Source organism: Tenrec ecaudatus, chromosome 12 (assembly GCF_050624435.1).
Source record: "Tenrec ecaudatus isolate mTenEca1 chromosome 12, mTenEca1.hap1, whole genome shotgun sequence".
In the NCBI taxonomy this organism is placed as follows: domain Eukaryota; kingdom Metazoa; phylum Chordata; class Mammalia; order Afrosoricida; family Tenrecidae; genus Tenrec; species Tenrec ecaudatus.
The window spans coordinates 56071212-56086827 of NC_134541.1; the positions used below are offsets into that span (position 1 = coordinate 56071212).

Below are 15616 nucleotides of genomic sequence, written 5' to 3' on the forward strand. Positions count from 1 at the left end.
AGCTGATATCAGGGCCTCAAGTGGGAAGAGAATGCTTTGAAAATGATGATGGCGGCATATGTGCAAATGTGCCTGACACACTGGACGAATGTATGGATTATGATAAGAAATGTCAGAGCCTCCAATAAAAGTATTTAAAATAAATACATAAAAAAGAACAAAACTAAAGGGAAAGAAAGCAAAACATGATATTTCATCATAGATAGACTCACAGATTGAGAGGCACTGTTCTGCACAGGACCATGGTCTGGACTTGACATTGTCAGTATTAGCGATTGGAGGACACAGTTATTAAGCCAGTTGAATGTACTTGGCTTGGTAATGAACTGGATGGAGGGGCTGTGGGGCGACTAGAATAGTGTGGATCCATGTAGTCAACTGAACTTGGCTGAGAGCCCCCCATGATTCCACCTCCTTCCGCACTGAGCTGGAGGAGGCAAGGATGAAGGAGGCCCTGGAGAGCCTCCAGGCCCTCCTTCCATTCAGCACCTTCCTGACCAAAAACAAACACTCCAGAATTCGTCTCCTTGTTGATGATTAATAGTTAGTAAATCTGCATTTGATTTAGTTCTCCAGAGGAGTTAGGAATGCAGAAACGCAGGTCTTACCTGAAGCCTCCTGACCAAAAGGCTGTAGGTTAAAGTTTGAGAAGTACTTTGTATCTTCTCCTCTGAGATGTGTGTGTGTGTGTGTGTGTGTGTGTGTGTGTGTGTGTGTGTGTGAGCATGTCATCTTTTCCTCGATGGAGTTTCTCTTTGTACTCAACCATTTTCTAGCTATTTCCTCTTTAATCATTTCTCAGCACGCACAAGATAAACACCACAAACAAAAACAGGTAGGTGATGTCAAATTCCCAATTCTGGAGAATTCAATGGTTTCCTCCCTAGCAATGGTCTGGGGGGTTACTAGAGAAGCTGCAGAGGACAATCGTAAAGAGGACAATGGCAAGAAGGTTCAACTGACAGGAGGAGGTAAATGGGGTGTTTCTCTAAGGAATCACCAGTGAGAAAAAGGGCTCCCATATTTCACCACGAGAAAATGACAGACGCCGGAGCCTCGTGGACAAAGCTCCACACGACTGGCTGTTAAGTTAATAACGATCGCTACCACTCTTAACTACACTGCTAATAACTGGTCCCGGGAATTTCTTGGGTAGTCAACTCAGTAATAAGAAAGTGAAGGAAATATCTCTAACTCCACCTGGTAACCTATAAGGGACCTTATGGATGACAAGATTCAGATGTTGGAGATGTTTTCAGTGTCTAAATGAAATGATTCCATAAAATAGTGAACAAAATAAGTATGTTAAATATTAGTGTGGGGCTTGTTTTTTGTTCTTTTGTTTTTGAATAGGCTACTTGGCACTTCGCATAGAAGATGAGCTAGACACAAAGTATCTATATTGCCTTCCAGAGATTAAATAGAATTTCTTCCCTCAGACTGAAAAAAAAAATGAGCTTAGCATCTCTACTGCACAGATCCAACAAAAATAGCATGTGCTATTTTGGAGATGTCTCTCAAGATTTAAAATGAATCTACCTTATGATCAGCAATTCTACCTAGAGGAATATACCCTACAGACATTCAAGGCAGTTAACTCAACTTTTCAGTGGCTAAAAGATGGCAAACAATCAATGTGCATCTGGGAGGGAGGGCTGTTTAAATAAATAATGTGTCTAATGGACAAATGGAGGAGCGTGTAGCTATTTTCTTGCCAAAGGGAGTCCTAGTGGCCCTGAGATTGAAGCAATCGCTGCTGTAGGAAAGGCTGGTGGCTTAAACGCGTCACTGTGGGGAAAGAGGTGGCGGTCCACCGCCATAAAGACTGCATCCTTGGAGCAGTCCGGCTCTGTCTGCTAGGGTCCCTAAGGGCTGGAATTGACTTGATAGTTACGGGCTTTGTTTTGTTTTAAAATTTTCTTGAAGAAGGGAAGATCAAAAAAGCATAGAAACCTTTATTAAACAGTAATACCAAAATATGACGTTCCTATTGTAAATATATTCTCTATCTGGGTCTGTATACTTCTGTAGAGAGGGTGGGCAGCTCTCTAGCATTTCCTGTGAAGAATGCTCTGCTCTTCAACGGACAGATCAGAATGGCAATTCCTGGATTTCTGAGGGACTCGAATTATATTCCTTTAAAATATACTTCGAGTTTGGGGAACAAAAATAAGGCTAAGGGGTGAAGTCGCAGGTGTAAGGCAGCTGGGGTAAAGTTTCCTAATAAAATTCTCATAGGACAGCTCTTTCTACCTTTGTCTTGGTTGGATTCACAATCAATGTTCTTGGAAGCAGCAGTCAAGAAATCAAAGGACACATTGCATTGGGTAAATCTACTACACAAGACCTTTTTAAGTGTTGAAAAGCAGGGATGTTTGAGGACTAAGACACAGTTGACCCAAGCCATGGTATTGTCAATGGCCTGATATCCATGTGAAAGTTTGAACATTGAGTGAAGAAGACCAAAGGAGAATTGATGCATTTGGAGGATGATGCTGGAAAAGAACATTGAAGGTACCGTGCATTGCCCAAAGAACAAACAAGTACAGCCAGAATAGACTCTCTCTCAGGGACGTGTTGTCAGGAGAGCCCCGTCCCTGGAAAAAGAGCTCACGGCAACGTAGCAGGGCAGTGGACACAGGAAGACCTTTGACAAGAAGGCTCAGCACAGTGGCTGCGTCAATGGGCTCCAATATCGGAACAGCTGCGAGGATGCGGGCAGTGTTTCATCCCGTTGTAAACAGATCATTGCTAGCAGTCAGAGCCGACTCGACAGCACTAACTAAAGCAACAAGAATGAGCAGGTGCACGGTTGTGATGCAGAAAATATCTTCCAGTGCAACTGTCTGGGTCTTTTCCTCACGGGTACGGTTTTCCATTTTCAACTTCTTTACAGGAAGTCCCTGTGATCATCCTGTGCCTTGGAGAAAACCTATCAAGATTTTCCCTTCAGAATCTCAAAAAACAGTCACCCTAACCTTCTGAGCTCACCTCTCTCACTTGAAATTAACAGCAGATCCTTTCAGAGGTCACGGCTTCAACGGGGACTTTACAGAGGTAGCCACGTGGCTTTCTCTTGACAGTAGAGAAACGCTTCATAAACCCATGTGTGCGCCAACTGGGGCTCTCGTGGCAATCCGTTTTGATTTACCCTCATTGGCCTTTAGACTATCTCTACAAGAAACCAGCAGCAGCGGTCATCTCTAGCGGCTGCTGGGAAAGGCTCATTGGGGTCAAGGGTTAGAGTTTGTTTTCCTGATATGGGAATCTTTTATCATGCTCATTTATTGTTGTTAGCTACCTTGGGTTCGGCCCCCAACACAGCGTGACTTGTGTACCATAGAATGCAGTCCTCCCTGGTATGACATCATCCCCAGGAGTAGTTGCAGATCAGACCACTGAAATCCAAACTATTTTAAGAAAAATACCTTGCTCTTGAAAGGAACAAACTGGAGAACTCAGTTTTGCTGAGAACTGCAGCACAGACGCAGAGTATCAATAAGTCTGTAATGGGCAGGCACCACTCAAGAAAAATTTGTTTCATTACAGGAGTCTCTAAAAATACCCCTGCCTTTCTGTCCCAGGAGAACCCCAACTAAAGAAGAACTCTTTTTCAATATGGCCTTTAATATCAGAGGGGAAAGGCTCCAGGAGAAGCGAAGAAGAGTCAGTACAGAAGCGACAGCAAATCCCCCCACACCCAAACCACTCAGCTTGGCAAAAAGGACAGAGCTGGAGCTCAAGACCTTGAGCTCCACAAAGCTCTTTCAAAGCTCCCACATCTCCACAACGCTTGCTCTTCACAAGCACCAGGTGAGACATTCCAACTGTGAGTCATCTCATCAGACAGGAAGTGCTTTTATTTCACTTGCCACTTCCTTGAGCAGCGGTGGGAAGAACCCTGTGGCCCAACATTCTGATATTTCTGCTGCCCAGGTGATGGGACTATTATGAGTAAGCTGCATGCCTCAGTTCCTTAATCACACATGTGCCAGTCGTGCCGGTTCTCTTGGGACAATGCAAGTTCAGTCCCCTTTAGTAGTAGGTTGTGAAGGAATCTAAGTTCCAACTCTATCATCCTAGCGCAGGGTGGAGAGGTGCAGACAGCCTACCCCTTCCTGACTACAAGTCACCACCCAAGCGACCTACTTACCCAGCTGCACCAGAGAGGTGATTAACAGCTCAAAGGAAGATGTCTCAGATGCTTCAAACTTCAGCCCCAGAAGATCAAAGGGACAGAATTCAAAGACATGCAATGTTCCAGAGAATATGACTCAGGTTGCAAACACAGCACAGTCCTACAGAAGGCAAGGCTCATAAAATTATTTCCTGACAGAAGCTCAGGCAGGGCAGCATGATCTGTCCACACACCCCGCGCAGAAAGGATGGGCCATGGAGGGATCAAAAGTGACTGTACTGCTGTGCACCACTGCCGAGGAAAGGGAATTGGCTTTCCTGCCAACATCATCGTTGCCATCGAGTTGATGCCGACACATAGTGAGCCTAGAGGTCAGTGTAGAACTGCCTCTCGGAGTTTCCAAGACTGTAACTCTTTACAGTGGTAGAAAGCCCCATCGTTCTCCAAAGAAATAGCTGGTGGTTTCAAACTGCTAACCTTTCAGATAGCAACCCTCCACATACCTACCACATCACCAGGGCTCTTATAATCAGTGCTTAGGATCTGGGCCATGAGTACAGCAAAGTTGAGTGGGAAAATGAACTTCTCTTTTATAGGATATGTACTTGGGCTGTGTACCTAATATTTTCTACTCTCCTCACTGTTGTCAGCCAAATTTCAGATATAACATAAAGAGTTGGTCAGAATTATTGCTCAGCCACTGGGAAACATAAAGGAAGGAATCTTGTGTGAGAGAGCCGTGCTATATGGCATCGAGTAGACATTCTTAAGCTGCCGCACACAGAAAGATTAAGGAATGAGCAGCAATGGCTCAGACACAAGAGACATGCATATGAGGGGGCCTTCAAAAAGTGCATGGGAAAACAGAACTAAAAGACAATAGAATTTTTTTACATAATTTCTCATGCTCCTTACTACTTTAGGATTACCTTTAGATAGTTACATAAAATTCTAAAGTAGTCAAATACTTCTATAGTGATAGAATGTCATAGAGGAGTAGTTGCCTAGGGATTTTCTTTGGGTGGGGAGGGGCAGGGACATGTAAAGGTAGGAGGTGGGGCTTTAAAGGACACAAGGTAACATCTAAGAATGTTGGATATTTTCACTATCTTAATTGTGGTGATAGCTTCACAAGTGAATATATATATATATATATATATATATATATATATATATATATATATATATATATATATATATACATCTTATCTATCATGCCACACACACACACACACAAACTTATCCAAATGGATCAAGGACCGAAATGTAAAAACCAAAACCATAAAAGGTGTGGGTGATGCTGTGGGACCTAGTTTTTACTGATATAGTCTTAGATATGACAACAAAAGCAGCAAAAGAGATGGAGGGGACCATCATACAAGTTAAATACTTTTGTTCAACAAAAGATTTTATCAACAAAGTGAAGGAAAATACAACAGATTAGGAGGAAGTTTTCAGGAATCATCTATTTTACATAGGAGCAGTGTGTGTGTGTAAACTTCTATAATTAAACAGCAAAAAGGTAAGAAAATTGAGGAAAGAACTAGGAGGCAAAAGATATTTGTAGAGGTCTAAATACCAGTATGTACATATGTAAATATATTTATATATAACAATATGGAAATAGATCTATGTACATATATTTATATGTTAAGTATTAAGGTGGCAGATGGACATTGAGCCTCCACTCAAGTACTCCCTCATGCAAGAAGACTTTGTACTAATAACCTAGCATTCGGTGACGCTCACCTTACTGACACAATCGCTGAAGACAAAAAATGGATGCATAAGCAAATGTGGTGAAGAAAGCTGGTGGTGCTTGGCTATCAAAAGATATAGCGTGTCAGGTTGAAAGGCTTAAAGATAAGCAAGTAGGCATCTAGCTGAGAAGCAACAAAGCCAATATGGAAGAAGCACAACATGTGTGATCATAATGTGTTGATGGGATCAGGTATCATGTATCAAAGACCCAGAACAAAAAATTATATCACTGTGAATGAGGGGGAGGGCAGAGTGGAGACCCAAAGTCCATCTGTAGACAATTGGACATCCCCTCACAGAAGGGTCACAAGGAAGAGATGAGCCAGTCAGGTGCAATGTAGCACCAATGAAACATACAACTTTCCTCTAGTCTTTGATGCTCCCCTCCTCCCCCACTATCATGACCCCAATTCTACTTTACAAACCTGGCTAGACCAGAGTATGTACACTGGTACAGATAAGAGCTCACAACACAGGGAATGCAGGACAGATAAACCCCCTCAGGACCAATAATGAGAGTAGAAATACCAGGGGAAGGTTGAATGAGAATGGGGGGAACTGATCACAATGATCTACATGTAGCCGCCTCCCAGTAGGGGACGAACAATGGAAGATGGATGAAGGGCGACAGCGGTTGGTATAAGACATGAAAAAAATAATAATTTATAAATTATCAAGGGTTAATGAGGGGGGAAGGGGATAAGGGAGGAAAATGAGCTGGTACTAGGGGCTCAAGTGGAAGAAAGGCATTTTGGTGGTGCTGATGGCAACATGTGTATGAGTGTGCTTGACACAATGGATGGATGTCTGGATTGTCATAAGAGCTGTAAGAGCCCCCAATAAAATGATTTTTTAAAGATAAACTATGTAATCAAAATATGGGGGGGAGGAAAGTACACTAACCAGCCATATAGAAAAACTAGGTCCTGATACATGCTGTAACTTGGATGAACCTTTAGAACCTAATGCTGAATGAAGTAAGTCAATCACAAAAAGACAAATATTGCATGACCTCACTTTTGCAAAATGACAAGAATCAGTACAGAGAACACTGGCAGTGATGAAAAGGGGAATCGTTCTCTCAGTGGTAGTAAATTTTTGTTCATTATGATGGGAAAGATAGCATCAAATATAAGCACAATTGAATGTAAGTAAAATTCCTAAGCCATGCATAAGAAAAATAGCAAATTAGCAACTGTTCTGTTATATGTAATTTTGGAATAACACCAGAAATGAGTAAGTGGGAGTGACTTCCACAGCTGATACTTCATAGACAAAACCAAACATCTTGAGGGACTAGTTTTCTCAATTTGAAGGATTAGGGCCATGGTCTCCTGGGACATTGCAGTCAAATAGAGACACCTGTTCTACGTCGCAGTTTGATGAGAAGTCCGGGGTGTTAAAACCTGAGAGCAGCCCTTGAGAGCACAACTGTTCTCTATGTACCCAGAAAAGCAGAGGAAGAAGGAAACCTAAGAATCGGAGACGCATGGGAACTACAGGACAAACAGCTTCCGGGAGCCACTGCTTCCTCTACTGTGAGACGAGAGGAACTGGATGGTGCCCACTACCAAGACCTAAAATTTTGATCAGAGACACATTAAATGAATCCTGATAGAAAAGGAAAAATATGGAATAAAAATTCAAATTATCAAAGAATCAGACTTACTAGACCCACTGACTATGGAGGAACACCAGCAACTCTTACCCTGGACTACACTCCAAAGCTAGAAACTAAACTGTTTCCTGAAGTCAACTTTAAACAAGCAAACAACATTTAGCTCCAAAGGCCAAGGATATCACCTTTAATTGAATACTATACCTTAAAAAAGAAAAAAAATCTTTATGACAAAGCACCACAGTAATGCTAAGGTATAGATGGAAGGCTCAAGGGGGACAAAAAAAAATTCCATCAAGTTCAGTTCAACTAATAGTAATAGTTAAAGACAGAATAGAATTACTCCACGGGTTTCCAAGGCTATACATCTTTATGGAAGTAGACTGTAGATCTTTCTTTTATGAACAACTGTGGGGTTCAAACTGCCAACCCTTTGGTTAGCAGTTGAGTACTTAACCACTATGCCACCAGGACTCCGTGTAGGGCAATGAGTCTTCGTTAATGGGAGTGATACAACAGGAGAACTAATGAATAGAGTGACACAGTGTGCAGAATATAACACATGTCACCGAGTAATACATGTAGAAATTATTAAATAACAGCATATATTGGTGTTTATATTTTCACCAAAAATAAAATATAGAATTTTTATGAAAGACATTGATAAAGGGAAGGGGTGGGGGTGGGCAGAAGACTTGAACAGACATTTCACCACAGTGGATATTCAAATGGCCCAAAAGCCCATGAGAAGATGCTCAATATCAGTATGCGTATCTATGCCACTAAACTTAGTCACAGAGTGGCTGGTGGTTTCAAACCGCTGACTTTGTGGTCAGCAGCCCAACATGTAACCACTGTGCCAGGCTTCTCATTAGTCATTAGCGAGGCAATGGAATAGAACCTCACTCCCATTAGAGGGGCCCTGATTATAAACAGTAGCAGCAGGTGTTGGAAAAGTGGTGGAGAAAGCAGAACCTCCTCCACTGCTGGTGGGAATGTGAGATGGTGCTATGAAGAACAGTTTGCAGAACAGTGCAAAAAATTTAAAACAGGACTATGATATGACCCAGAAATTCCAACCTTAGATGGAGTTAATGCAGGAACACAAACAGAAACCAATACACCAATATTCATTTCAACACGCCAGAGTGTGGAAATGAAATTGTTCAAGAGACACATGAATTTTACAAAGTAGTATATATAGTAATGGACGACTTTTTCATCCACAAAGAGAAATACAGTCATACTAAAGAAGCAAAGTATAATATGGATGAACGTAGAAAACATAATGCAGAGAAAAATAAGTCAGTCACATGGGGTGAAATACTGTATGCTCTTACTGATATGAAATAAGCAAATATATAAACCACAAATAATTAATGGCTATCAGGGATAGAAGGGAGGAGGAAAGGATGAGTTGCTGAGGGAGTGTTAAGGATTGAACTGTGTCCCACACAAATAAGTGTTGTAAATCTATCTACTGTACTTGAGTAAGCCTTGGCAGTCCCTTGGGACACCTCTGTGCTGTAGGATGGCTATGAGTCGGAGACTCCACAGCAACTGGAGGACAGTGGTGGATGTAATCCCCTTTGAGAAGAGCATTTTCTGTGTGATGTTAATTAGGCCCTATCAGTGTCATCTCAAGCCTGTGAAATATAAACCGATCAGATTAGGCCCAGAGAACTCCACCTCATGTGTTCATGGTTATTATGCATTGAGCCCAATGCGACTGCTAGTCACAATGTCAGCTATTCAAACCCAACCATCAATCCGAGGGAGAAAGATGAAGTGTCTGTTCCTGTAACATATACATGAGGCAGTAGTTCTACTATGTCCTGTAGAGCTGCTATGAGACACAGAGAAGCAAGAAACATGGTGGAGGGTGGATGCCAGGTCACATGAAACTCACCAAGAAACAGAGGAACAAAAGTTGAAGCAAAAGTTGAGACAAACACCTACCACTGCCACCACCACCTGCCTCCCCACCCCCGCCCCAGCCAACAAAGAGAGAGAAACATCTCCTAGAATCAGTGCCTTGAATTCAGACTACTAGCCTCCGAAGCTGTGAGAAAATAAATTTCTACTCATGGAAGTCAGCCTCTGTTATTCCTGGTATAGCAGTACTAAACAGCGAGGACATGAAACTCTCAATTGTTGTTAATGGTGGTGTAATAATTTGGAAGATCACAGTGAGAATAGTGTCCACAACATGAAGAATATAATCAATTTCACTAAATTGTACATGTAGAAATTGCTGGGTTGGTGAAGGCCTTGTATATATTTTCACCAGACTATATATATATATATATATATATGTAAAATTTATCATAATCTACTTTAAATATCTCCCAAAAGTCATTTTGATCATCCTGCACCATGGATATGATATGATCAGATAGAAATGGTTGGCCATGAACTAGCTCAAAAGGAAAGTCCACAGAAAATTTTTTAAAAAGATAAGTTACGGCCATGCTGTTCCCTATGACCCACTGCCTCCCAAATACCTGTTTTGTGGGGTGCAGGAAAAGAGCTGACTGGTGGCTCTGCTCCACAAAGCCCTCAGCTGAATGGCTCGTCTCCACAAGCCCATGTTCCTGAGGCCACAGCAACCTCCCAGCAGCACAAGCAGAAACAAACTATTAAATGATAGTCCCGTACCACCCACTCAGCTGATGGCCAGGTCAGGGTGTGAGTAATGCAGGAAGAGGAAGAAATAAAGAATATGCCTTCTTCTGGCCCCTACAGGTGTGACAGCAACTCAGACCTCCCTGGCCCAGCCTATGGTGGGTGGAAGGAACTGGGCAGGAAGCGTCTCGCAAGGATGATGACACAAAAAGACAACAGAAGGACCTATTCTCGAAACGTTAGAACTCTGAACTTGGTGCCATTTCCTGGCCTCTCTCACCTGCACAGAAGATGGGGTAGAGGGAAAACAATGATGTGTCTCAGCATTCTAAACCCTTACCCTGGGCTTGAATGGCAGCTGCTCACTCATTCCTGTCCCCATTCCCATTCACTCCAACTCCCTGACTGCCTACTGACTGAGGCCACCTATCAGGTATGGCTACCCAACGCTCTCTCCCTGCCCGTCCATTAGTTGTCTGGTACTTCATCTTCCTCCCACCTGTCTCTGTCCTCTCCCTTTGCTAGGGACGACCAGAGTTCAGCAAGTATGAGTGCCGCATAGTCACCTTAAACTCTCATAATGACCTCAGGTTCTGTTCCTTCCACTGAGGATGGAGCGACACTGCTGCCTTTCCTGGCTCATAGCTAAAGGGCTGGGCACCCAGAACACTTTTACAAGGAGTAGGGGTAAACTCCCACAAGCACTGGTGCTGCTGTAGTGGGTTACACATTGGGCTGCTTAACCACCAGGGCAGCAGTTCGAAACCACAAGCAACACAGCAGGAGAAAAATGAGCCTTTCTGCTCCCGTAAAGAGTTGCTGTCTCATAAATCCACAGAAACAGTTCTACCCTGTCTTACAGGGTCACTGTAAGTGGAACCACCTGGAGAGCAGTGAACTTTAAAGATCACAGACATCATGGAAAAAAAGACTTGGGAACGCAGGGGAAATGAAATGCCTCTTAGGTGTTGTAGGCCCACAGAGAGACCAGCACGGGCTCCTTCTGCAAACAATATGACGACATTCTAGTCATCGCAGAAACAAAGAGGAGACCGGATCCCTTTGTGAAGGTGTAAAGAGAAACTTTCTAAATGTGTTCTGAGGCCATCGAATGGTGTCCAAGCATCCTTCTCCCTCACAAACCTTCCTATCGCCCAGGGGAAGTTCAGAGAAACGAAGAAGAGGGGCAAGGAAGAAGCCAGGGGGAGTCGAGGACCAGCGCCCACGCTCAAGCAAGGCCCATGGCTAGCCTTCCCAGGGCAATCTGACACCGCAGGTGCTTCCCAGCAGTGGTGGTTTTGAATATGCAAAGAGTCTGCCAGGCCAGCGCTGCAGAATCTTATAAATAAATGCAGATTAGGCGATTCTGAGCCTGGGCGCCCAGATCACTTTTACAAGGACCGTGGATATATCGTTTTTTCATTACACCAGTAGCACGGGGTGGAGGGAACCAGTGGTGTGAGGCACAGCCCCTGGGTCCCCAACTTCTGCTGAGCAGGGAAAGGGGACGGGGCAGCGGAGCATGGAACTCCCCTATGCAGGCCGATGGGAAGGGGTGGGCGGGAACAGAGGCAAAGGGCGTCTGAAGGCTGGCTGGGCTGGCTGTCCTTCCTGAGGACCCTGCCACACAACAAAGCCTGGCACTCGGAAGAGGCAGCGTGCCTGCAGGACCAGAGGGCTGAGGGGCCCTTCCATTCGCCGCTTCGGAACTCCTGCAGAGGAGAGGCGGCAGGTCTAGGGACAGCGCCTCGGTATCCGTGACCCTGGATACTAGCGGAGTCCGGAGGGACTCGGAGGGCTCTAGGTTGGCGCTCTGGGCGCTGCACTCTCACCTGCGGAGCACCAGGAAGCTCAAGACCACCAGCACCAGGAGTCCGAGCCTGCGGCCGGGCCGCCGCCGGAGGGTCCAGGTGCTCATGCCAGGTCCGGGTTCCGACTCCTGCCCTCCGAGACTTGGCAGCCTGGCTCCCGCAGGCGCCGCGCTTGCCTAGGCAACCCCGCCGGGCGCCCCGCCCAGGGTGCCGCCCTCCCGCCCCGGCCCCGCCCAGGGTGCCGCCCTCCTCCAGCTGGCAGGGCTGGCAACCTCCAAGCTCCGGAAACTGTTGTTCTGCACCTGGTGTGCTAACAGATGCGGACGCACGGGCACGCGCTGCCCGATCTTTGCACAGGTGAGCAGTGCGACCCTGAACCCTACGGTGAAATCCTCCGTGTTCCCACGGTTCGAAGGCATACCGAACAGACGTACGCACGTTGCACTCTCGGGAAAGTTGTGCTTTGTTTGTGGGGTTCGTTTTTGTGTTTTAAGTTGTTTTAGGGGGTAGGGGAAATACCGAAACAGTGACTGCGGGTCTGAAAAGCCAAGACGTTGGACGATCGAGTCCTTTCAGAGGTAGGTCATCGCTTCTTGTGATTTTGACTCATGGACCTTGGAGAACAAAGCAGAACGGCCCCCCTAAGGTTGCCTTGTTGGGGGCACAGGGGCTCCGCGTTGGAACCCGCCTGCAGCTCTGTGGGGGGAAGACGTGGCGTGGTGCTTCCTTGAAGACGGACCTTCCCGGGAGTTGGGTGTGGGGGGGCTTGCCTGGCCCTACAGGATCCCGCTGAGTTGGAACTGACTTCCTGGCAGTAGGGTTTTAATCTTCCTGGGAACATATTGACAGATCTTTTCTCCCCAGGACCCCTGATGGGGTAGTGGGCTGCTCCTAGGGGAAAGATGTGGGTCTCTACTCCTGTCATACAGTTCCAATCTCGGAAACCCACTGGGGCCGCTCTATCCTGTCCGATGGAGCCGCTGTGAATCGGAATCAACTAGATGCGCTGAGTTGTTACTTTGCCTTTCTCCAAAAGCAGTCACAGCCCCTGCTTGACCATTGAATCACCAAGGCGCATTCGGGCTTAGCGTGATTCCCATTTGAAAGGCACTGAAGGGCAGGGAACAAGCGAGTGACAAGGTGAGGGGCAGCAAAACAATTCCTGCCTTTGGTTTCTCCTGCTTTTGTTTATTTATTTTGTGATCCAAGTGGGTTTTATGAAAGTCAGAGGCAGTTTCAGGTTTGGCATTCAATGGAACGCAAGCCAGACAGATTCCGCAGTGGGACAGCCTAGCCGCGCTGAGTCTCCTGCTTTTATTCTGACCTGACACCCAGCAATTTATTTTTACACTTTTATTGGTACATAATCCGCATAGTATACATTTTTTTTTAGTTCGAGATTGAAAATTATTCACCCAGCAGGTGAGCTGCCCAGACCCTCCAGCAAAGACACAGAAGCAAAAGGAACTTGATTCCGGTACTAATAATCCTGGAACCCTGAGCACGAAACCGAGCAAGGACACAAACAAAACCGTGACTTGTCAACCGGTCAGACACAACACTGTCCATTTGAGTATTTGCCAGCAGCATTCCAATCCGGGTGTCCGGTTCCTGGGGACTGCACGCGGACTGCTATCTTCCCTTTATTCTCCGATCCTCCCAGGGGCCAGGAGAACTAATCCCCACCCCCACACGCTGCAGCTCCCGGCACCTTCTCCTGGAGGAGGCCCCAGCTAAGCCCCACCCCAGCGTTTGGAGGCACTGCTTCCTACCTGCACGTGTCGGAGCGGCCACTGCACCTCCAGCTGCCCTCTGGGCAGGAGGCCACTCCCTCCAGCCAGGTACCCTGAGCCTGCAGGACCTCCTTACTACGGAATAGGGCCGAATCCCCCAGGCTTCTTCCTCCAGCAGGATCACAAACTGCTTGTGTACCCCAGCCCCCAGCTTTTTGCCTTCATTTTTTTTCTACCTCTGCTTCCTTGTCCTTGTATTTCGAGTTTGTATTTGTGTGTTTTCCTTTCCCTTTCGATCTTTTTCTTTTATAACAATCTTTTTTTCCCTTTTCCCCCTCTGTAATTTTGTGTTTACTCTCTTCACTCTCTTCCCTACCTTTGTTGATCTTTGTGTTTGTATTTATTACCTCATTTTTTCTTCCTTTTTCCTTTCTTTTATCTTATTGTTCTTTTCTCTAGCCTTTTTCCTTTTTTTTTTGCCTCAGCAAAAAGAGGCAGCAACCACGTCTACACTGCCCAGCCACACCCACTTACTTGACAAGGTCCACTACCCACTCCTATACTACCTGACCAATGATTGATGGGAGCTAGTAGCAATCCAATCTACCTTTAACAGTCGTACATGAATAATAAGCAAAGAACCTTGCCCAAATTCCCATCCTCTCTCTCACCCACCAGGACACAGGTGGGAGTCCCTGCAGGCTGCCGAGCTAGGAAGCTGAGGAGCACACACACACCTCTGTAAATCTTTACGGAAGACTGCCTCCACTCTCTCCTGAGGAGCTGCTAGTGAATTCAAACTGCTTGCCTTGTGGTGAGCAGCCCAATACCGAACCCATAGCCCCACCAAGCCATCTTAAAAATAGGTCCAGATCAAAGACTCACATTTCCAATCAAGTAACCTAATGTCAGTCCATCCACTCTAACTATAGCAATGCTATAGTGACCCTATGGGACAGAGGACAATTGTTCCGTATGGCTTACATGGCTAGAAGTCGTTACAGGGGTAGACTGGGGCATCTTTCTTCCTGAGGAGCATTGGTGGGTCGGAACCCTCAGCTTTGGGTTAGCAGCACGGCGTTTTTAGTCACTGTGGCACTGCGCTCCTTTCACGTGTTGGGAGAATATGTGCTTTCATTCTGAAATGGAATTATACCAATTCCAAGCCCCACCCACTACCATTAAGTCCCTATCACTCTATAGGACCGAGTAGACCTGGCCCTTTTGGCTTTCTGAGACTTCAGATCTTTACAAGAGTGTGCGGCTCATCTTTCTCCCTTCAAGCTGCTGGTTCGAACTGCTGACCTTGTGTTAGCAGCTACCAGCGCACCTCAGAATTATGACACCAGGAACATTATTGCTACATATTTTTAAAATTAGTTTATTGGGGGCTCTTATATCTCTTATACCATTCCATACATCAATTTTATCCGGCATATTTGTACTTATGTTGCCATCATCATTTCCTAAACATTTACTTTCTATATGAGCCGTGGATATCAGTGCCTCTTTTTCCCCTCCCTCCCCCAGCTCCCACCCTGGTAATCCCTTTGATAAATTATAGATTATTATTGCTTTCATATCTTATGCTGACCTCTGTCTCCCTTCACCCACGTATCTGTTGTTCATCCACTTGGGTGGGGGTGGGGGATGCATCAATCATTACAATCAGTTTCCCCTTCCTCTCCTCCTCCTCTCACCTTCCCCCTACCCTGCTGGTATGGCTACTCCCCTGTCTGTTCCTGAGGGAGTTGATTCCATGTGTCATGAGCTCTTATCTGTACCAGTGTATGTGCTTCAAAGGCACGACTGGGGTCATGATAGTGGGGTGAGGAAGCCTCAAAGAACCAGAGGAATATTGTGTTTCATCAGTGCTTTACTGCGTCCTGGTCGACTCATCCCTTCCCTGTGACCCTTCTGTGAGGGGCTG

The 15616-nt window shown here is 45.5% G+C and overlaps 1 protein-coding gene across 1 annotated transcript in view; it reads right to left on the reverse strand.

The window, feature by feature from the left end:
- Nucleotides 1–12060, reverse strand: part of GLB1L2 (galactosidase beta 1 like 2) — a 48046-nt gene extending 35986 nt beyond the window's left edge. The window contains exon 1 of the mRNA XM_075527990.1: nt 11975–12060. Within this exon, the coding sequence (XP_075384105.1) occupies nt 11975–12060 (86 nt within the window). The remainder of the gene's footprint in view (nt 1–11974) is intronic.
- Nucleotides 12061–15616: the final 3556 nt, after the last annotated feature.